A 23,365-nucleotide genomic window follows, 5' to 3' on the forward strand; every position below is an offset into this window, starting at 1 on the left:
CAGACCTCAATGGTGAAGGGGAAAATGAACTCATAACAGTACCTCCCCCTTGAGGAGGGGTCACCGAACCCTCATCCACGCCACCAGGGCGATCAGGGTGAGCCCGATGAAAGGCACGCACCAATCTTTTGGCATGAATATCAGAGGCAGAGACCCAGGAATTATCCTCCTGACCATAACCCTTACACTTAACCAAATACTGGAGTCTCCGTCTAGCCAGACGGGAATCCAATATCTTCTCTACCTCATATTCCATGTTATCTTCAACCAATACAGGGTCCGGAGGTGCCACCCCAGGAACTACTGGTTCAACAAACCTCTTCAACAAGGACTTATGAAACACATTATGGATTTTAAATGTGACAGGAAGAGCCAACCGAAAAGAGACCGGATTAATGATCTCCAAAATCTTGTAAGGTCCAATAAATCTAGGCTTAAACTTAGGAGAAGCTACCTTCATAGCAATATTTTTTGATGATAACCAAACCATATCACCCACCTTAAACTGGGGACCAATGGTCCTATGTCGGTTGGAAAACCCCTGGGCCTTTTCCTGGGAGAGAGATAACTTATCCACCACTTGGTCCCAGATCTGGTGCATTCTCTCCACCACAGTGTCAACACCTGGGCAGGCAGAAGGCTCCACCTGCCCTGAAGAAAATCGAGGATGAAACCCAAAGTTACAAAAAAAGGTGACATCAAAGTGGCAGAACTAGCTCTATTATTTAAAGCAAATTCGGCCAAGGGCAAAAATGAAACCCAATCATCCTGATCAGCGGAAATAAAACATCTCAAATACGACTCCAAGGTCTGGTTTGTTCTAACCGTCTGCCCATTGGTCTGAGGGTGAAACGCAGAGGAGAAGGACAACTGAATTCCCAGCTTGGAACAGAAAGTCCTCCAAAATCTAGACACAAACTGAACTCCTCTGTCAGATACAATGTTCTCAGGAATCCCGTGCAAGCGAACCACCTGTTCCAAAAACAGGGGCACCAACTCAGAAGAAGATGGCAACTTAGGGAGTGGTACAAGATGAACCATCTTAGAGAACCTATCACAAATCACCCAAATAACAGTCATTCTCTGAGAGACAGGCATATCAGAGATGAAATCCATTGAAATATGGGTCCATGGCCTCCTGGGGACCGGCAAAGGCATCAACAACCCACTAGAGCGAGAACAAGATTAAGACCGGGAGCAAGTCCCACAGGACTGCACAAAATTCCTGACATCACGAGACAAGGCGGGCCACCAAAAAGACCAACTCACCAGATCTCTAGTACCAAAAATACCTGGATGACCAGCCAATGCAGAGCAATGAACTTCAGACATCACTCTCTTCTTCCACTGGTCAGGAACATACAACTTTCCACTGGAACAACGCTCAGGTTTGTCCTCCTGGAACTCTTCCAGAGCACGTCTCAAATCGGGTGAGAAAGCAGAAAGAACTACCCCTTCGCCTAAGATGGTAGCAGGCTTGGTCACCACAGGAGAATCAGCCAAGAAGCTCCTAGAATGAGCGTCAGCCTTGACATTCTTAGTGCCAGGAAGAAAAGAGACCACAAAATCAAAACGTGTAAAAAACAAGGCCCATCTAGCCTGTCTAGGGTTCAAGCGTTTGGCCGACTCCAGGTAAATCAAATTCTTGTGGTCAGTGAGGACCACGACTTGATGTTTAGCTCCCTCCAACCAATGTCTCCACTCCTCAAATGCCCATTTCATGGCTAACAGTTCCCGATTCCCCACATCATAGTTACGTTCAGATGGGGAGAACTTTCGGGAAAAGAAAGCACAGGGATTCATTTTAGATGTTGCAGGATCCTTTTGGGACAAAACAGCTCCTGCACCAATCTCAGAAGCGTCCACCTCTACCTGGAACGGGAGTGAGAGATCAGGTTGCCGCAAAACCGGGGCAGAAGTGAATCTTCGCTTCAGCTCTTGAAAGGAAGAAACAGTCTCCGGAGACCAATTCAACACATCAGCACCCTTCTTAGTCAGATCAGTCAATGGCTTGGCAATACTAGAAAATTTTGCTATAAATTTCTGATAAAAATTAGCAAAACCCAAAACCTTCTGAAGGGCCTTCAAAGAAGTGGGCTGAACCCAATCATAAATGGCCTGTACCTTGGCCGGGTCCATTTCAATAGTTGACGGAGACAAAATAAATCCCAAAAATGAAATCCTCTGTACCCCAAAAAGGCATTTCGATCCCTTGACATACAGGGAATTCTCCCTCAAGATCCGGAACACAGTCTGAACATGTTCCACATGAGAATCCCAATCCTTGGAGAAGTTGAAAATATCATCCAGGTAGATAATCAAAAATGTATCCACAAAGTCTCGGAAAATGTCGTTCATGAAGCACTGGAAGACAGAAGGGGCATTAGTGAGCCAAAAAAGGCATCACCAGGTACTCAAAATGTCCATCTGGAGTATTAAACGCCGTCTTCCATTCATCCCCATGCTTAATGCGGATAAGATTATACGCCCCTCTGAGGTCAAGCTTGGTAAACCAGCAAGCACCTTTAACTCTGAAGAATAGATCCGAAATCAGGGGTAACGGATACTGATATTTAATAGTAATTTTGTTGAGGGCACGATAATCAATACAAGGCCTTAATGAACCATCCTTTTTTTTTTTTTTTTTTTTTTAACAATTCTTTCCTGCTATTGAGTACCCTAGGATCTGCGGTATGGCTGGTGATTCTGTTATGAACGAGTCACCGTAGGAGGCAAAAACAGAAATGCTAGCTAAGTCCAGAAAACCAGAGAAGTTGGAAGCTATCGGATTGCAGACCCCTGAACCTATCAACAACAACTAGCAGTAGCCGTGGGGGGTTCCTACGGTGCCCTAGACCCCTCGATCACAGCCAGAGAACTACATAGCCTAAAGACAGAAAGGGAAATCTAAACTGCCCCAGAGCAGACCCCAAAGCAATAGGCAGCCCCCAACATATAATGACGGTGAAGCAAGAAGAAAAAACACTAACACAGATAGAAAGATAGACTGAGCAAATGATGGTGCCCAAGCTAACTAGATAGGACAGGATAGAAAAGCTGCTGTCTGCAATCCACCAAAAAACCCTATCAAAACAAGAACCAACAGACAGACAGGGAAAAAGGCCCTGAAGATGCTAGGCTTCAAAAAGACTATGTCAGTACTCAGGTATTTTCTGAAGACAGAGCAAAAAGACACAAAGGAATTCAGCTCACCCCAGCAGGGAATGGCAGAATCCAGAAAAGCAAGGCAAAATAAAACCAAAACACAAATGCAAAAAGCAAGGAGAAAACTTAGCTTTTAAGGAGCAGGAATCAGACTGGTCGCCTAGAATCCCTCAGAGAAATCACCAGCGAGGCAGAAGGGCGTCGGCTGCCTTATATCCAGTCAGCAATTCCTGTCACCCAGTCATCCTCTACCAGCTCAGGTGTTTGGTAATCAGCCTCACTACCTTCCTTCACCAGAAGAGGGAGTTCATCAGACCTCAATGTTGAAGGGGAAAATGAACTCATAACAGTTTCCAGTACCATCTCTATGCTGATGACACCCAATTATACACTTCTCCCGATATCACGCGTAGAAAACTCCAGTGATTGTCTTAACGCTGTCTCTAACATCATGTCCTCCCTCTGTCTGAAACTGAACTCCTCGTGTTTCTTTCCTCTACTAACCTACCTTTGCCCGACATTGCCATCTCCGTGTATGGTTCCACCATTACTCCCCAGCTACATGCCCTCTGTCTTGGGGTTATACTTGATTCCAAGCTTTCATTCACCCCCCACATCCTATTACTGGCACGCTCCTGTTATCTGCACCTCAAAAACATTTCTAGAATTTGACCTTTTTTTACTTTCGACTCTGAAAAAACTCTTACTGTTTCTCTTATTCATTCTCATCTAGACTATTGTAACTCTCTACTAATCGGCCTCCCTCTTATGAAAATCTCCCCTTTCCAATCTGTCTTGAATGCTGCAGCCAGGATCATATTCCTCACCAACCATTATACCAATGTATCTACCCATTGGCAATCATTACATTGTTTACCCATCCACTCCAGAATCCAGTACAAACTTATTACCCTAACCCACAAAGCACTCCATAGCTCACACCACCCTACATCTCCTCCCTTGTCTCAGCCTATCACCCTACCCGTGCCCTCCATTCTGCTAATGACCTGAGGTTGACATCCTCAATAATCAGAACCTCCCACTCCCTTCTCCAAGACTTTTCACGTGCTGCACCAATTCTTTGGAATGCACTACCCAGGTTATGATTAATCCCCAATCCCCACAGTTTTAAGCGTGCCCTAAAAATACATTTGTTCAGACTGGCCTACCGCCTCAACGCATTAACCTAACTATCCCTGTAGTGCCCATTAAAAATTTTTTTTACCATAATCAAGTTCCTCGCAACATGTTCTCAAATGCTTTATACATTTAATAACCCTCTGTGTCTGTACTATTATATACTTAGGCTGTTAACTGGTTCATGCAGCAATACAGGAACACCCAATTTGTACACTATGGCAAGTCCGAACAATGAAAGCAATTGTTACCATCTACCTTTCGTGTGTCCCCTTTTTCCTCATAGATTGTAAGTTTTGCAAGCAGGGTCCTCATTCCTCTTGGTATCTGTTCTGATCTGTGTTTATTGTTATGCTGTAACATCTATTGTCTGTCCAAGTCCCCTCTATAATGGAAAGTGCTGCGGAATATGTTGGCGCTATAAAAGTAAAATTATTATTATTATTATCCAAAACCCAAGACCAAGTTGACCTGTCATTGGCTACAGCAGAGCAAAGTGAAGGTTCTGGAGTGGCCATCTGAGTCTCCTGACCTCAATATCATTGAGCCACTCTGTGGAGATCTCAAGAACACAGGTCATGCTAGACAGCCCAGGAATTTACAGGAACAGGAGGCTTTTTGTCAAGAAGAGTGGGCAGCTTTACCATCTGAGAAAATAAAGAACCTCATCCACAACTACCACTAAAGACTTCAAGATGTCATTGATGATTGAGGGGGCAATACACAGTATTAAAAAATGGGGTATGTAAACTTTTGACCAGGGTCATTTGGATGTTTTGGGTTGTTGTTACAACTTAAAAAGAGAAAACACAGTAGTTTGACAATAAATGGCTTCACCCAATGACTAACCATGAGTGGAGAAAAAGTTTTGGTGTTATCATTCATATTCTCTAAAAAAGTCCAAGAAAGCAAAAATTCTGCCCGGGTATGTAAGCTTTTGAACATAAATATTACGGGCTGGCGGAACGCACCAAATAATAAAGATGAAATAATATATAAGGTGCGTTCGCAGCCCAGGGCCCACTGTGCAGAGGTGACCAACTGCAGCTAAAACAATGGGGAGAAGGCGTGTAGGAGAGAGCCGGGTACCGGTGGGAACAGGCACGAACCCCGTTACTTCACGAGGCACGTGCCAACTGGCAAAAAACCACAACCTGTTAGCATCACAGGTCACGGTAGTGTGAATCACCGCTTAGTACGGGTGCACTATCCGCCCTGACGGACACCACTAACCAGCCTAACAACTGAGCTGGAAAGCGCTCCTAAGGCGCACAGCATTACTTAGGCGGACGCTGCAGTAGCAGTGGTCCAGAAGGTCTGTACTGGCCGACGCCCAAGGTGCAAGAGGAAGACGATGAGGAACACTGCGGCGCTATGCAGTGTCAGAGCTGCTGTGCTGACTCCAATTCCTAACCCTAACACATGCGTAATATGCAAGGAGGGGGAATTATAATGCGTCAGTAACCAGGCTCATTCATCCATCATCACATATACACTAAGCACTATAGCCTCAGACTCTATAATAGCGCATGGCGGGGTGGCCATGCGAACCTTTTATAGCTGTGCCCTTCCGGGACCTTCCTTATCCTACAGATGGACCAATCAGAACTGGAGAAGGATCTGAGCATGTGACTCCCGATCCCCAATGGGAGATCGTCTCATGAGCATACTCAGTGGACTGAAGGAAGGACTTATACTCTGGAGTCTTTTGCTGCTGGCCAGGCTGCATTGCCATAACTGGACCAGAGGTGGCAGCAGCAACCGAACCCACAATGCTAGTGTGGGCAGAATGCCGGCATCGTGGAGTCTGCTGAGCAGGCTCCACTGCGGCCGGAGGGGAATGGGAGACTGTCGATGGCAAGGCTCGGGATTCCCGCTGTGCAGCGCCCGGAACCTGACGCCTAACAATAACTGTATGAGATGTTTATACTACTGGCCACAGTCAGACTAGATGTGTGCGGCCTTGTTCAATTTATTTTCATTGACTGAGGCCACACACGTCCATTCAGCACGTGACCACATGAATGCAAATCGTTGGCACCAGAGAATCCTGACAGCATGCTGTGAGAACTTCGACAACGCCTTTAATGCTCCTAACATACTGTAGATAAAATGAGAAATAATCTATTTTTATCCCCTTACGCTCCATACTGTGTCTCCACATATCCCATCACTCTCGCTCCCCATATGGTGTCTACATACATTTTTCCCTTTTCACTCCCTATACTGTGTCCACACAACCATGTCCCCCATCTTCCCCCTTGCTCCTCATACCGTGTCTTCAAACTTCTGCTACTCCCTATATTGTGTCTGCACCTGTCATCTCCTTGCTCCCCTAATTTAAGTCTTCAAATTTTTCCCCCACGACCGTAAATCTCCCACCGTTACATTTAATCTTTGGTGTCTTCAGTTCCTCTAGTGTGGAGCACTTACCACCAATGTTCTACGCACCAGTGAGTGACATCAGCAGTGTGATAAAAGACGAGTACAATTATCCACTGGGAGCCGGCGCATTTCACCTTCTCTGTGCTAGCTGTCAGAACGGCCGAATCCCAGTATCGGGGCAGCAAAATGCAGCCCCCACAGGAGACACCTCAGCCTGTCACATTAGGCAGCCCAACTGCACCATCGTTCCCCAACTGCTTCACGTCACTTGTCTTATCTATTGTATTATTTCTGTGCCCTGTTTTGTATAAATATGTGACTCTTAAGATTTTTTGTTATACTGAGGCTGATGATGAGACCTGATTAGTCTCGAAAGCTTGCTATTTCTTACCATTTTTTCAGTTAGCCATTAAAAGGTATCAACCACTGAGGACTCTCATTTTAACCTAACATAAACTGGACAAGCTAATATCTCAAAATCAGAAAAGAGAAATAAAAAAAAATAATTTGACTCACACTGGCCACATCATGGAATAGTGGCTGCAGATCTAACATGCTTAAATTTCGCTCTTTTTAAGAGTCAGGTCAAATTTAAATTGAATAAATGGAACTCTACATCTTCATTTTGTGTTTCTACAGGGCAAGGAGACTACTTTAGCAGTGGCAATGACTTAAATAATGCTCTTCGGCCATTTGAAGGAAGTCTTGAACAGGCAATAACAGGAAACAGCGGGGTAGTAAAGTACGTTACCTTCCACACTGACTCTAAAATGGCATATATCAAGATGAAGTATTCGAGTGTGTATTTCTTGTGCTTTAGCTCAGCACATAGCCAAGACACCGAGTGCATTGGAATAATACAGATACAAAACTCCAAGCATCATTGTTGTTTCTTGATTGTGAATAACACAGAAACATATCAGAGCTGAATTTGTCCAGGAATAGCATATCAGGGATAATAATAATAATAATAATACTAAATTTTATTTCTATAGCGCCGACATATTCCGCAGCACTTTACATTTCAGAGGGGATTTGTACAGACAATAGACATTACAGCATAACAATAATCACATAGATTATAACAAAATACCAAGAGGAATGAGGGCCCTGCTCGCAAGCTTACAGTCTATGAGGGAAAAAGGGAGACACGAAAGGTGGGTGGTAACAGTTGCCCTGATTGTGTCTGTACTGTTACACACTTAACATTATGGCTGGTCCAAACAGAGGGCTGATGGATGCATAAAGCATGTGGGAACATGATGCGGGGAACCTGGTTATGGTAAAACTTTTGGCTGTGCCACACAGGGATAGATTAGGTTAATGTGTTGAGGCGATAGGCCAGTCTGAATAAATGCGTTTTCAGGGCACGCTTAAAATTGTGGGGATTGGGGACTAATCGTATTGACCTGGGAAGTGCATTCCAAAGAATTGGCGCAGCACGTGTAAAGTCTTGGAGACGGGAGTGGGAGGTTCTGACTATTGAGGATGCTAACCTCAGGTCATCAGCAGAACGGAGGGTGCGGGTAGGGTGGTATACTGAAACAAGGGAGGAGATGTAAGGTGGTGCTGAGCTATGGAGGGCTTTGTGGGTGAGGGCAATAAGTTTGTACTGGATTCTGGAGTGGATGGGTAGCCAGTGTAATGACTGGCACAAGGTAGAGGCATCGGTGTAACGATTGGTGAGGAATATGATCCTGGCTGCAGCATTCAAGACAGATTGGAGAGGGGAGAGTTTGGTAAGAGGGAGACCGATTAGAAGAGAGTTACAATAGTCGAGACGAGAGTGAATAAGAGAAACAGTAAGAGTTTTTGCAGAGTCAAAAGTAAGAAAAGTTCTGATTCTAGAAATGTTTTTGAGGTGCAGATGACAAGAGCGAGCCAGTGATCGAATGTGGGGGGCAAAGGAAAGCTCGAAATCAAGTATGACCCCAAGACAGCAGGCCTGTTGCTGGGGAGTAATAGTGGAACCACACACAGAAATGGCAATGTCGGGTATAGGTACATTAGAAGAGGGAGGAAACACCAGGAGTTCAGTCTTTGACAGGTCCAGTTTCAGATATAGTGAGGACATGATATTAGACACAGCGTTTAGACAATCGCCGGTGTTTTCTAGAAAGGCTGGCGGATTATTATAAACACAGGTTCGGGGTACTGGATATAGATCCATGGGTAGAAATTCAGGATTGAAGATACAGCATACAGGCACAGAATTTCAAATCTGGTTTGTACGCTAACAGCTCCTATTATTTTTGGAAGCCAAAAGGGTTTCATGGTAGAACCCCTTACATACTTAGGTTTTGGGAATCAGAATTCCGATACAGACCAGTTCCAATAGTTCTGAGTCCATGGCAAGCAGCAGAGTCTTCGTGGTCTCCTGTGGTCCCCCTGAGGCTCAGTCGCCACAGAGGTACTGCACCTTCTCCTAAGGTGTAGTGCCCCACCACCTAGGTAAGTTGGGAGCTCCTTTCCACACTCCAACACTCGCATCCCACACAACAGGGTCGTTCAGCACAATCACATTGAGGGCTCTCTCTCCTCCTAGACATTCGGAGTGCCTCTGGTGGTTCCCTGCTTGGAACACTGGATGTGCTGGGAGGTGGGTGGAGTTGAGATCCAGATAAAAGGTTGGGAAGGTTTAGAATTACAAGTCAGTCTGGAGGTGAGTCTGACGGGAAGTCAGGCGAGAGAAGAACAGTCAGTCAGGAGAGTCTGAGGACGGGTCTGAGGAGAAGGAGTGCTGCAGCTGCCTCAGTGATCTGAGCCAGCTGGCACGGGAAAGGAACAGAAGGAAAAAGACATAGAACTGCAACCTAAGCTTCCATAGGAGAGAGAAAGAACAGTGCGGAACGAAGGAGTAGGAAAACAGAGAGGAGACATGGGTTGGAAGAGGAACCCTGCCTATAGGTTCTCAGTGCAAGGCCGGGGCCCGGTCCCCGAGGTTGTATGGACACTTATGGTTCTGCAGCAGACACCGGTGGAGTAGTTGTCTGTAAATGCACTACTCCCATCTAAGACTTGGGGCACAACAGCAACTGAATAGAGAGCCAGGACTCCGGAGAAGGGAGTCCCCGAGAGAGGCTACAGCTGTCTGCCATACGAGTAGAGTTGTTAGGAACATCTGTCAGGAGGAACTCCAGAGTACCACGATACTGGAGCTCTTCACACCTTAAGGCGCAATAGAGGAGTCGTTCAGGAAAGGTACATGTTGGCGGAGTGTTGGAGAGGAGAATCCTGACTTGCCCGGGAGGTTGATTGAGTCTCTGCCCCGGAGGACACGGCATGGAGGCAGACACCAGTGTGTACGACGGACTGTGAGTAAGGCTTTGAAACTGCAAGTCCTGGTGTCTTCCATTCATTTGTGCGCTAACACCATCAGCACCGCTACATCTGGGTACCAGCATTCCTCACACCGCCTGCGCCTATCCTCATCTATTGCAATTACACTGCCCTGGGGTTACAGCTTCACCTGTGGGGAGCTACACCATCTATGCTGCAACACACCATCAGGCCCAGAGGATCTGCACGCAGCGTTGACTTAACATCTTGCGTGCCAAACACCACAGGTGGCATCACAAACTATTCCATTAACTACATATACATTCCCCCATTACTTGGGCGCCCAGGGCCACGGACCGGGTCACCGCTGCTGTGACACATTCCCCTGACACCAGCCCGGTACCGAGTACCCCACAGCCCTGGGAGGGCGACCCACTCCTCCCTGGGAAACAGGTTCAGATCCAGGATTTCCTGATATAAGAACAACCAACACAAAGACAACTAGATAACCCATGTTCTACTGAACTGTTAAAACAGGCTGATATTGATACTTATTGGTTTGAGTGGAAGAAACAGAACACATTATAGGTACAGGCAGAGGCAGGTTACAGACATGACACACCGAACTTGGTAGTGCAGAACAAAGTACAATGACAGGCACTGAGGTGCACGGCTGATTCACATAACTCGTCCACCACGCTGATACGTGAGCTCCCTGCAGACTGGCACACTTGGGATGTGAGGACATTCATCCAACACCTCAGCCACAACGCTGCTCAATAGTCGCATCATGGTGGATTTAGTTTTCTGCAGCATGTGGTCTCCCCTGTGGTCTTACATATAAGGGGGGCTATAACACCACAACAATGATTCACCTTCTTTTTACTATCACCCTCATACTACTCTATTTCTCCCTAACTCCTGAAATCCCTCCACTCAGTAAGGAACTAGTAATTTCCCCCTCCATCCTTCCCAGCGATCTCATCTCTTCGTCACAACTGTTCCTCCACATACAATCCTTTTTCTCCAGACACACACGGCCACATCATGTCCTATCCTGCTCCCACCTTCTAATGCTCTGTCTACTACTCCTCATTGCTGGCGATGTATCCCCAAATCCTGGCCCTCCTCAACACATCCCCACACTCATTTCTAACATCCTGCCATGATCCTCTACACTTTTTTGCAACCATGACAACCTCATACCCATTCATCCAGCCCCCACTCCCCCTACCTGGAGCACTATGGAATGCACGCTCTGTCTGCAACAAGCTATCGTTTATCCATGACCTCTTTATCACCAACAACTCTCCTTCCTTGCCATCACTGAAACCTGGCTCACTCCCTCTGACACAGCCTCTCCAGCTGCGCTTTCCTATGATGGATTCCATCTCTCTCACACCCCTCGCCCCAGCAACTAATGTGGTGGAGGAGTTGGCTTGCTCCTCTCCGATACCTGCTCCTTTACCCCAATTCCTTTGCCACCCTCCGCTACTCTTCCCTCGTTTGAGGTGCACTTCGTCCGCATCTATTCCCCCTCCAACCTCCAACTGACTGTCATCTACCGCCCCCCAGAACTAGCCATCTCCACCTTTCTCGACCACTTCACCACCTGGCTACTCCATTTCCTTTCTGCTGACATCCCCTCCATCATCATGGGCGACTTCAACATCCCCATTGAAACTTCCACCCCAGCTGCCTCAAAACTTCTATCGCTCACGGCTTCCCTTGGCCTCACTCAATGGTCCTCTGCGGACACTCACAAAGATGGTCACACGCTGGACCTTATCTTCACCCGTCTCTGTTCCCTCACTAATCTCTATAACTCACCCCTCCCCCTGTCTGACCACAACCTACTGACATTCTCTTCCCTCTCCTCTCCTACTGCACAACCCCCGCTCCATAAACTCGCTCACCCTCGCAGGAATCTCAAGCACCTCAATTTACAATCACTCTCTGAGTCCCTTCTCCCTCTTACAGACATAGCTTCCCTTCATGACACAGATGCTGCTGCCACTTTTTATAACACCACAATAACAGCAACACTTGATTCGGCTGCCCCCCTCACGCAGAGCAAAACTCGTACAATCAACAGGCAGCCCTGGCTGACCAGCCTGACCAAAGAACTGAGACGGGTTTCCAGGGCCGCTGAGCGGAGATGGAAGAGAACCCATTCTACTGAGCACTTCAGCGCATACAAGCAGTCCCTTGCCAGCTTTAAGTCCACGCTCTCTGCCGCTAAACAAACTTACTTCGCATCTCTCATATCCTCCCTGTCTCACAACCCTAAACAACTCCTCAACACTTTCAATTCTCTACTCCGTCCCACAGCACCTCCTCCTCCTCTCATTTCTGCTGAAGACTTTGCCTCCTTCTTTAAGCAGAAGATCGACAAGATCAGACAAAACTTTGGCCCGCAGCCCCCAATGCCCCTCTTAGTCGCTCAGCCCTGTTCTGCAAAAGCCAGCTTCTCCACCATGACAGAAGATCAGCTTTCCACCCTTCTGTCAAGATCACACCTCACCACTTGTGCCCTCGACCCACTCCCATCTCACCTCATCCCTAACATGGCCACAGTCTTCATCCCATCTCTAACACACTTCAACCTTTCACTTACAAATGGTGTCTTTCCCTCATCCTTCAAACATGCCTCAATCACACCCATCCTCAAAAAGCCCTCCCTTGATCCATCCTCTGTGTCTAACTATCGCCCGATATCTCTTCTCCCTTGCGCCTCAAAACTACTGGAACAGCATGTATATCTTGCACTGTCCTCCCACCTCTCCTCCTGTTCCCTCTTTGACCGGTTACAATCTGGCTTCCGACCGCTTCACTCAACTGAAACTGCCCTAACTAAAGTCACTAACGACTTACTAATCACCAAGAGACACAACTCTGTCCTTCTTCTTCTGGACCTGTCCTCTGCCTTTGACACTGTAGACCATTCCCTTCTGCTACAGACTCTCTCATCTCTTGGCATCACAGACTTGGCCCTATCCTGGATCTCATCATACCTAACAGACCGAACATTTAGTGTCTCCCTCTCACATACCACCTCCTCACCTCGCCCCCTGTCTGTTGGTGTTCCTCAAGGCTCTGTCCTAGGACCCCTACTATTCTCCATCTACACCTTTGGCTTGGGACAGCTCATAGAATCCTACGGTTTGCAGTATCACCTCTATGTCGATGACACACAGATCTACCTATCTGGACCCAACCTCACCTCCTTACTGACTGGAATCCCACAATGTCTGTCTGCTATCTCAGCCTTCTTCTCTGCTCACTTTCTCAAACTGAACATGGACAAAACAGAATTCATCATCTTTCCCCAACTCAATCTACCCCTCCACCAGACCTATCATCAATATCAATGGCTGCTTTCTTTCCCCAGTCCCGGCACTCTCGGTGCCTTGGGGTGATCCTCGACTCTGCGCTCTCTTTCAAACCACATATCCAAGCCCTCTCCTCCTCATGTCGCCTCAAACTCAAAAATATTTCCCGGATCCGCTCATTCCTCAACTACGAAACCACAAAAACACTAGTGCATGTTCTTATCTCCCGCCTCGACTAATGCAACCTCCTACTCTCTGGTCTCCCCTCTAGCACTCTGGCTCCGCTCCAGTCCATCCTACACTCTGCTGCCCGACTAATCCACCTGTCTCCCCGCTATTCCCCAGCCTCCCCCCTATGCCAGGCCCTTCACTGGCTTCCTATTGCCCAGAGGCTCCAATTCAAAACCCTAACCATGACATACAAAGCCATCCACAACCTGTCTCCTCCATACATCTGTGACATGGTCTCTAGGTACCTACCCGCACGCAACCTTCGATCATCTCAAGATTTCCTTCCCTACTCCCCCCTTATCTCTTCTTTCCACAACCGCATACAAGACTTTTCCCGTGCTTCCCCCATACTCTGGAACTCTCTGCCGCAACACATCAGACTCTCACCATCAACGGAAACCTTCAAGAAGAACCTGAAGACCCACCTGTTCCGACAAGCCTACAGCCTGCAATGATCCTCGGTCTACTGAACCACTGCACGACCTGCTCTACCCTCTCCTACTGTATCCTCACCCATCCCTGTAGACTGTGAGCCCTCGCGGGCAGGGTCCCCTCTCCTTATGTATTTGTGTGTCCCTTGTCTTACACGTTTATTATACTTGTCTATATTTCCCGTTTTCACATGCAAAGCGCCATGGAATAAATGGCGCTATATAAATGCATAATAATAATAAGTAATTAACATTTGAAAGTGTCTAATTCCTGAATATTATGATATTCTTGCTTTACTAGGAATTTGGTGCATAAAGTTATCGATTTTCAAAAACCTCTTGTAGCCATGGTAAATGGTCCTGCAATTGGGATTGCCACAACGATTCTTGGCCTGTTTGATCTTGTGTATGCTTCAGATAAGGTAAGGTGTGTGTGCATGCATTTTTTTTTATACTGTTGTTGTTTTTGCCCAAATTGGAATAATTCTGAGTTATAAATTTTGTGTTTATGACTAAAAGGTTTGTGTCCTAAAAGTCTATATGGAATTCATTGAAAAGTTGTTTAACAATATGTCAAATATCCTTACTTTCCCAAATAGTCAGTCAGGCCATGTTCATATAGCAGTGTTTTTCCTCAGTGTTTGTAAATCCAAATCAGGAGGGGTCAAAAATACAAAATGGTTGTTTCCATTATATTTTCTGTTTTGTCCCTTTCTGGTTTTGGCTGAGAAATACTAATGTATTAATGTGGTCTATTAATGAGGATTTGAACAAAAACACATTGTCTGTATTGAATTTGGGGTTGGTACATGATTATCCAAACCATCTGTTCGCATCGGATTAATCTCTGCACTGTTCAACACTGAATATAAATTAATTCAGGAACAAAGATAACACAGCTTACAACTGGTATTTCTTATAGCTTAGGATCTTGGCATCTTGTCTGTCAGCTTGCAAAGTAAAAGTAACACTGTGCGCCAGCCACACACACGGTGAGCAGGAACATCCTGTGTGTGTTTTTTTTGTAACAGTGTTTTACTGGAAATATAACACTATTTCTGGAGACATAAACTCATGCACTATTAAATAGTAGTTGTTGCAATATATGCAATAATAAGGATTATTCCAACACTTTCTCCTGCTCACGTGTGTGTGTCATCCCTGTACTTCATCTGTAAAAAGAATAAAAAAAGGGTATATTATATAGAAGACTCAGAACATCTGTTTATGTTATGTCTCTGGTGCAGGCCACATTCAATACACCATTTACCAAGTTGGGACAGCATCCTGAAGGATGTTCTTCTTATACATTCCCAAAGATGATGGGATTGGGAAAGGTAAGTACCAAACTTTAATTGAAAGTGCTGAAACATTGGTTGAAAATAGATCCCTCAACATTATTGTAAATACTATTAAAATACCACAAGAGTAAATCAGAAAATAATGTTCTTAGTAGCTTATTTCTATTGTTTGTTTAATTCCTAATAGATGCAAAACTGATCAAATTTATTTTTTAATTGAAGTCAGAAAACTGATTTTCTGTAACAAATAATTTTACCAATGGTAATTTAGATTTATTATTGCGTTATAAAGCCATGATGCCACATTATCGGTTCGGTGGTTTGTGTGGCTGTGGGGGGTTCAGGGAAGCCAAAGTGTCCATAAGATGTCTGTAAAGTGCTGAGGAATTAATGGCGCCATATAAGTGAGTTAAATAATATTAAGCGCCTCTACTTGTATAGGCAGACATTGCCCCAGTTATTATTTTGCCTAGTATGACGGCAATAGGGCTTGGTTCCATATACAAATGTAATTTAGATATCATTTGGGGGGTGACGGACTCCCTTTAAGACCATGTCAGTGTCATTGAACCTCTACAAATTTTTGTTCCTAGCTGGTAGTCTCCTCCTGTAGCCTTTCTCCCTCCCTTTTGGTCCTTCTCCTGCTGTGTGTCCTCCTGTTCAAACCCTAAAGGGAGAAATGTACTTGCAAACTGCAATGCTTTTATATAACCATTCACAGTCGGAGGCACTGACTTTTTATGTATTCACTATCCAGGCAACTGAGGTACTACTTTTTAACAAGACATTGACTGCTCGGGAAGCTTGTAATGTAGGATTGGTCACTGAAGTCTTTCCTGATGCAACTTTTCAGCAAGAAGCTTGGTCCAGGCTCAGAAATTATGCTACTCTGCCAAAAACTGTAAGTGGCTATCTGGCCCAGTATATGAAGATTTTATCATTACAATTGCATAAATATTCTTTACTTTCGAGATAACAGCCTGATTTGTAGTAAGACCTTCAATAGATTTTACAAAACCACATTTTTAATCCGTAGATCTATCATGTAGGCAGGCAGAGGTCTGTGGGGCCGATTGCTGGAGAGACCTTGGAGCTGAACCATTTCTGCTAAGGGCCAACTGCACCCATTATACATATTTATAGAACTCCTATAGCAATCAGTTGTAGCAGTAGGAATCCGCAGGCAAGCTGCTCTTAAAAGTGTTGACCGCTTAGAAAAAAAACCCACCAGACCGGAAAGTAGCCGAAACCTGGAAATGGCAAAGGTTCGAGGGCATATGTGATATTCAACATGCATTGTGATCAGCCAGCAGAGTGTTATAGAGCAGGAAAGGTTGAAAATGCTGAAATGTAATCTTTCCTGCCAAAAAAAAACCCAGTATATTACTTTAATTTTTTTACTCTTAAAAATCTCAAGTCATTCTGGGCTCAATAGTCAAGTGGGAGGTCTTGTTCCATAACTGACATTGCCCAACAGAAGTGTGCATACAGAAGTAGTGGTCAGTCATAGATTAAATCCTCCAACTTGACTGCTGAACTCCAAAATGAGCAATGATTTCAATTTCTAAAATAAATCTGGCTGAATTCAGTGCTTGGAAAACCATGAATCTCCTGAAATAAGTTTCATAGGCACATATTGTTAGGAACGGCGGAACGCACTAAATAAAAATAAATAATAAAGTGCGTTCGCCGCTCGGGGTCCACCGTGCAGTAGGTGTTACACCACTGCTAGGTAATGACAGAGGAGCAATATGGCATTATGAGGCGCGCGGGTTCAACTTCACCCGGATTGCACAGAGCGAGCTCTGCTCATACACAGAGGTGCCGCAACAAAAACATACAAAATGCTGAACCTGTTAGAGACACAGGCATCAGGTAAATGCACACACGGTATCTGGTCACAGGAGCAGGACCCAAGACAGAGGAGCTGCTTCACTCTAGACCTACCGTGTGTGCGGCTTCGCTTCTGCGAACTCCAAGAAGGGCTGCAACTGCAGCGCGGCGTAGGACACTGCCGCTCGACGACAAAGCCAGAAAGCAAGCGCAATGTCAGACGCTAGCGTAGCGGTGCGGTGTGCACAGTGGCTTAAGGCTTGCCACTGACTGGCGCTAACTGCTAAACTAATTCCCTATCCACATGCGTAATATCAGAGGGAAGGGGTTTTATAATGAGTCCGTCACCATTCACACATAGCAAGTATAGTCTATACTAGCACATGGCCGAACGGTCATGCGCGCTTTTTATAGCCGTGCGGGACCTTCCAGATCTCCGAGATGGACCAATGAGATCTGGAGCAGGACCTGGACACATGACTCCCGATCTCCAATGGGAGATGTCTCGTGAGCATGCCCAGTAGGAGCACAGAGGAACTTAGTCTCTGGAGCGGTCTGCTGCAAAGTAATCTTCTCTGCAGTAGATAGACAGCAGGAGACCGCGGAATGTGAGGCTCTGGATTCCTACAGAGCAGATGCAGAAACCTGACGCCTAACACATATGATGCTTAAAGGGACAGTACGTTTATGAAAAAAAAAAATTTTGATGGCAAAGTATTAACTTTTTTTTTCTCTATAATATAAAATATGAAATATAAAGTTTTGATATTTTTCCACTTTTAAACACTAGGTGGAGCAGCTGCTGAAGTTTGCCATGGAAACTTATTGTAGTGATAGCTCGCATTACGACTGCAGTAAATGTGGGCGGGATCTGCTCTCACTTGTGTGATGTCACTACTCCCCTTCTCTTCTGGGTGTTTGCGGTCGCCAACAGAATGTCTCCGCACTGATCCTATATTTCATCCTCTTAACCTTTTGCAAAGTGATACTGACATGTGGAAAGTGTCACCCAGGATGGCCGGCAGTGCCAATTCTGTTTAGTTGGTGCTGCTCACTATATTGTAAGCTGGGGTTAGATACGTGAAGTGTATCACACGCTGGGATACACTGATCAGAGTTGTGTCACATGATGCAGGCTGTTCCACACACGCTGGGCATTAGATACGCAACTCTGGGTTATATCACATGTAGCGCTGGCGTCCTGCTGTACATCGAGAAGGACTATGGGGGCAGTCATCCAACACCCTCATTATGTGCTTTTATGACAGGTGTATTTTTACCCTGTCCTGACCAGACACCAGTTATAGGAAGTGCCAGTTCTGCTGAACATTTCATTCTCCTATGAATATAAGTAGAGGGGAGCTCATTACTTATAGGTCAGACACCAGGAAGCCCTGGATGAGCTCTGGCATCTCCTCTGGAGTTTTCAAAGACTGATACTTGCCCCCTGATTCAGGAATACCATGTCAGACTGCGATGAAGACAGACATTGATATAGATTGGGGGGCACTGAGATGTATAGGGCATACAGGTGCCACCCAGTTATTATAAGGTTTTAAAGTAACTGCTCACATAACAATCCCTCTGGAATATGCAAGGCTTTATTAACTCTTCATATGCCGTGCTGGTCTCATGGCCCCCTGGTCGTTTGTGCTGATGTGCTCAATTTAGAGGGTTGAGTGTCCCCTTTTATCTTGTGGTTTTCTGCCCCACCTTCAGAGGCTTACTCTTACAGAGTAGAGCTGTGTCAATGATCAGAGCACAGCAGCGCAATGATTACACTGCTGTGCTCTGAACACTGCGGTGGTGGGGAGCTGTGACCATCAGTCTGGTTTTGTACTGCTAATGCCAGGCTGCTGATCGCTGCCAATGCTCACATCATCCCAGACCTCCACTCACTGTTTGCTCCAACTCTTGTCACCGCTGGCACTGTGGGCGGGCTTCTCATATCCTCCTTCCACAGCTGTGACCTGGACAGCCCAGAGGGAGTGCATAGGTCACACCTGGAGGCATCCAATGCAGGAGATGCGGTTGGAGAGCAACCACAGTCTCCTATGTACAGAGGCTGCTGTATTTAAAGTGTGTAAGTGTTATGCTCAAACACACATCAGCAAATTAAAATGACAGCCCACAGTGGCTGAAAAAAAAATGTTATATATATTAAAAAAAAAAACTGTAAGCAAAATTTCATACTAAATTATTTTTAATTATTGATTATGTAATCATGGCACCTTCCTTTCAGGTCAGATCAGGAGACCTGCGGTTAGCCTGTGCACTGCGGTCAGTAATCTGTGAAACACAAATGTCTATATTCGGCCTTGGCACTCATTCAATAATCATTGATTATTTTACATTTTCTCGGACGAGAAAAATAAACCATTTTCATCTAGGTGATGAAAATTCAATCCAGCACATAATCTTTTTTTTCTTTTGGTCCATGTGTCCATCAGTGTAATTTTTATATGAAGGATGAAGTGAACATTCCAGCCCCTTAAAAATTTTCAAACTTTATTAATCCATATCAGGAAAATTATTGCAGTAAAAAATTCCAGTACCAATGTGAAATCAAGGGGTTAAAGCGACACGTCTCGATCTAACACCAGATAAAGATAAAGATCTGGTGTTAGATCACCAGATAAAGATAAAGATCTGGTGTTAGATCGAAATGCGTCGCTTTAACCCCTTGATTTCACATTGGTACTGGAGTTTTTACCGCAAAAATTTTCCTGATATGGATTAATAAAGTTTGAAAATTTTTAAGGAGCTGGAATGTTCACTTCATCCTTCATTGCATTTACCTCGTCACATCATGCACCTGCGGATTTAGTCGGTGAGCTGGCTGTAGTTTCCAGCTACCTTACTTTCATTTACTTATGTAATTTTTATATCCAAAAAGAAAAATGACTACCAAGCTTCCCTTACCCATTATACAGTCAAAAACTGATTAGCACATGAATGATTGGTCCTCAATAAAAAAAAAAAAAAAAAAAAACGGTAGAAAGCATTGCATATTAGCCTTATTCTGAAACCCATTTTTCACGTACATGCTCAATCTGCTTAAGATACATAAATTAACAAATAAGACACAGAAGAAACACACAGTATGACAAACGTGCATAAATACTCTGTTGTAAAATATATGTAACAGTAAGCAGCAAGTGCTAGTAAAAGATGTTACCAAATCAGGGTATTTAATTGATACGTTCTTTTGCAAAAAAATGGACGCTAAGCCACCCACCACGTCACGGTATACCCTTCTCGGAGCAGTCCTATGTAATATATTTAAAACCTGATCATGTGAACAATACCTTCATGAGCAGGGTTCAGAAAGGTGCTGCCCGGTATGGGCTCGCTGGGCAAATTGGCTTTTTATGTGCATGCCCCAAAAGAGAGAGGTGAGGATCTCCTAAAGCTTGCATAAGCAAGAAATCAATAGATTCAGAACACATGACACATGCACAAAAAATGAACAGGCCAGTAAGACCCTGTTCACATCACCCAAGAACTACACTGTGTGCAGAATTATTAGGCAAATGAGTATTTTGATCACATGATACTTTTTTTACATGTTGTCCTACTGCAAGCTGTATAGACTTGAAAGCCAACTGCCAATTTTGTAAATCAGGTGATTTGCATCTCTGTAATGAGGAGGGGTGTGATCTAATGACATCAACACCCTATATAAGGTGTGCTTAATTATTAGGCAACTTCCTTTCCTGTGGCAAAATGGGTCAGAAGAAAGATTTGACGGACTCTGAAAAGTCAAAAATTGTGAGATGTCTTGCAGAGGGACGCAGCAGTCTTGAAATTGCCAAACTTTTGAAGCGTGATCACCGAACAATCAAGCGTTTCATGGCAAATAGCCAACAGGGTCGCAAGAAACGTGTTGATAAAAAAGGCACAAAATAACTGCCCATGAATTGAGGAAAATCAAGCGTGAAGCTGCCAAGATGCCATTTGCCACCAGTTTTGCCATATTTCAGAGCTGCAACGATACTGGAGTATCAAAAAGCACGAGGTATGCCATACTCAGGGACATGGCCAAGATAAGGAAGGCTGAAAAATGACCACCTTAGAACAAGAAACATAAGATAAAACATCAAGACTGGACCAAGAAATATCTTAAGACTGATTTTTCTAAGGTTTTATGGACTGATGAAATGAGAGCGACTCTTGATTGACCAGATGGATGGGCCCAAGGCTGGATCAGTAAAGGCCAGAGAGCTCCACTCCGACTCAGACGCCAGCAAGGTGGAGGTGGGGTACTGGTATGGGCTGGTATCATCAAAGATGAACTTGTGGGAACTTTTCGGGTTGAGGATGGAGTGAAGCTCAACTCACAAACCTACTGCCAGTTTCTGGAAGACACCTTCAAGCAGTGGTACAGGAAGAAGTCGGTATCGTTAAAGAAAAACATGGTTTTCATGCAAGACAATGCTCTATCACATGCATCCAAATTCTCCACAGCGTGGCTGGCCAGTAAAGGTCTAACAAAAGAAGAAAAAATAATGACATTGCCCCCTTGTTCACCTGATCTGAACCCCATAGCGAACCTGTGGTCCCTCATAAAATGTGAGATCTACAAGGAGGGAAAAGAGTGCACCTCTCGGAACATTGTCTGGGAGGCTGTGGTGGCTGCTGCACGCAATGTTGATCGTAAACAGATCAAGCAACTGACAGAATGTATGGATGGAAGGCTTTTGAGTGTCATCGTAAAGAAAGGTGGCTATATTGGTCACTGATTATTTTTGTTTGTTTTTGAATGTCAGAAATGTTTATTTCTAAATTTTGTTTTGTTATATTGGTTTACCTGGTGAAAATAAACAAGTGAGATGGGTATATATTTGGTTTTTATTAAGTTGCCTAATAATTCTGCACGGTAATAGTTACCTGAAAAAACAGATATCCTCCTAGGATAGCCAAATCTAGAAAAAAACCCACTCCAACTTTCAAAAATATTAAGCTTTGATATTTATGAGTCTTTTGGGTTGATTGAGAACATAGTTGTTGTTCAATAATAAAAAGAATACTCTCAAATACAACTTGCCTAATAATTCTGCACGCAGTGTAAGACACAGAAAAAACACAGTATGACAAATGTGCATAAATACTCTGTTGTAAAATATATGTAACAGTAAGCAGCAAGTGCTAGTTAAAGATGTTAACAAAACCAGGGTATTTAGTGGATACGTTTTTTTGCAAAAAAATGTACGCTAAGGCCGGTTTCACATTAGCGCTTTTTCAGCGCACGCACGGCCGGGGGTAGCTCCGCCCCCGAGCCGGCTCTCTGCCCGGCGTGCCCGCCCCTTGCTTGTAGCGCCGCCTACTAGCGGACAGCGGCGCCTGCGATCGGCGCACCCTATCTTTAGCATAGGGTGCGCAGATCATGCGCAGGCCGTGCGCTAGTTGCGCTTTGACCTGCGCTGCGCACTTTTGACGGTGCGCCGTGCGCTCCAAAATCCGAAAAGTTTGATTTTGGCGCGCACGGCGCACCGTCAAAGGTGCGCAGCGCAGGTCAAAGCGCAACTAGCGCACGGCCTGCGCACGATCTGCGCACCCTATGCTAAAGATAGGGTGCGCCGATCGCAGGCGCCGCTGTCCGCTAGTAGGCGGCGCTACAAGCAAGGGGCGGGCACGCCGGGCAGAGAGCCGGCTCGGGGGCGGAGCTACCCCCGGCCGTGCGTGCGCTGAAAAAGCGCTAATGTGAAACCGGCCTCAGGCTACTTTCACATTTGCGTTTTTTTGCAGTGCGTTTTTTGCGCACACAAACGCATGAAAAAAATCGCATACAAATGCTGCATTTTTTTCAAGCATTTTTATGCGCATGCAGGAAAAAACGCAGTGTTTGTGTGTGTTTTTAGTGCGTTTGCGTTTTTTTGCACATTGTTTGTCCTTACCCAAAAAAAATCTAGATAACAATCTTTCAACACACACGACCAATGGGACGTCAGTAGCGGTGTGGTATGTTAATATATAGACCCTGTCTACAGTATTCTTCACATTTGCTTGATTTTTCTCGTGTCAACATGGATCTGCGCTGGAAGAGTTTTCACTTCAACTTGGATTTGGACATTGCGATGGCTAGGGCATATGCAGTTGCTTGCCATGAACAAAGGAAGAGAGAAACAACGAAGACGGCAGCGGCGGCGTATGTGGATACATCCGATTGTTGAACTCCGGGAGAGCCGTGGGGCGTACCAACACCCTCTACAGTGAGCTACAGGCAAACCCGGAGAAATTTACAGATTTTATCCGGATGTCCCAAGAAAGC

General features: G+C 45.1%; 1 protein-coding gene across 4 annotated transcripts in view; it reads left to right on the forward strand.

Annotated features, from left to right (window-relative positions):
• The window catches only part of LOC141083282 (enoyl-CoA delta isomerase 2-like), a 102,296-nt gene that overhangs the window by 24,328 nt on the left and 54,603 nt on the right, over positions 1-23,365 (forward strand). For all 4 annotated transcript variants that reach the window (XR_012230676.1, XR_012230677.1, XM_073567472.1 and 1 more), the window contains exons 5-8: positions 7,327-7,429; positions 14,262-14,382; positions 15,208-15,297; positions 16,019-16,162. Coding sequence is in view for 2 of the 4 variants with exons in the window: in XM_073567472.1 (XP_073423573.1) it covers positions 7,327-7,429; positions 14,262-14,382; positions 15,208-15,297; positions 16,019-16,162 (458 nt within the window). In the remaining 2 variants the exon portion in view is untranslated. The remainder of the gene's footprint in view (positions 1-7,326; positions 7,430-14,261; positions 14,383-15,207; positions 15,298-16,018; positions 16,163-23,365) is intronic.

This window comes from Dendrobates tinctorius, unplaced genomic scaffold (genome assembly GCF_039654945.1).
Source record: "Dendrobates tinctorius isolate UK_male_01 unplaced genomic scaffold, ASM3965494v1 ptg000004l, whole genome shotgun sequence".
Lineage (NCBI taxonomy): Eukaryota > Metazoa > Chordata > Amphibia > Anura > Dendrobatidae > Dendrobates > Dendrobates tinctorius.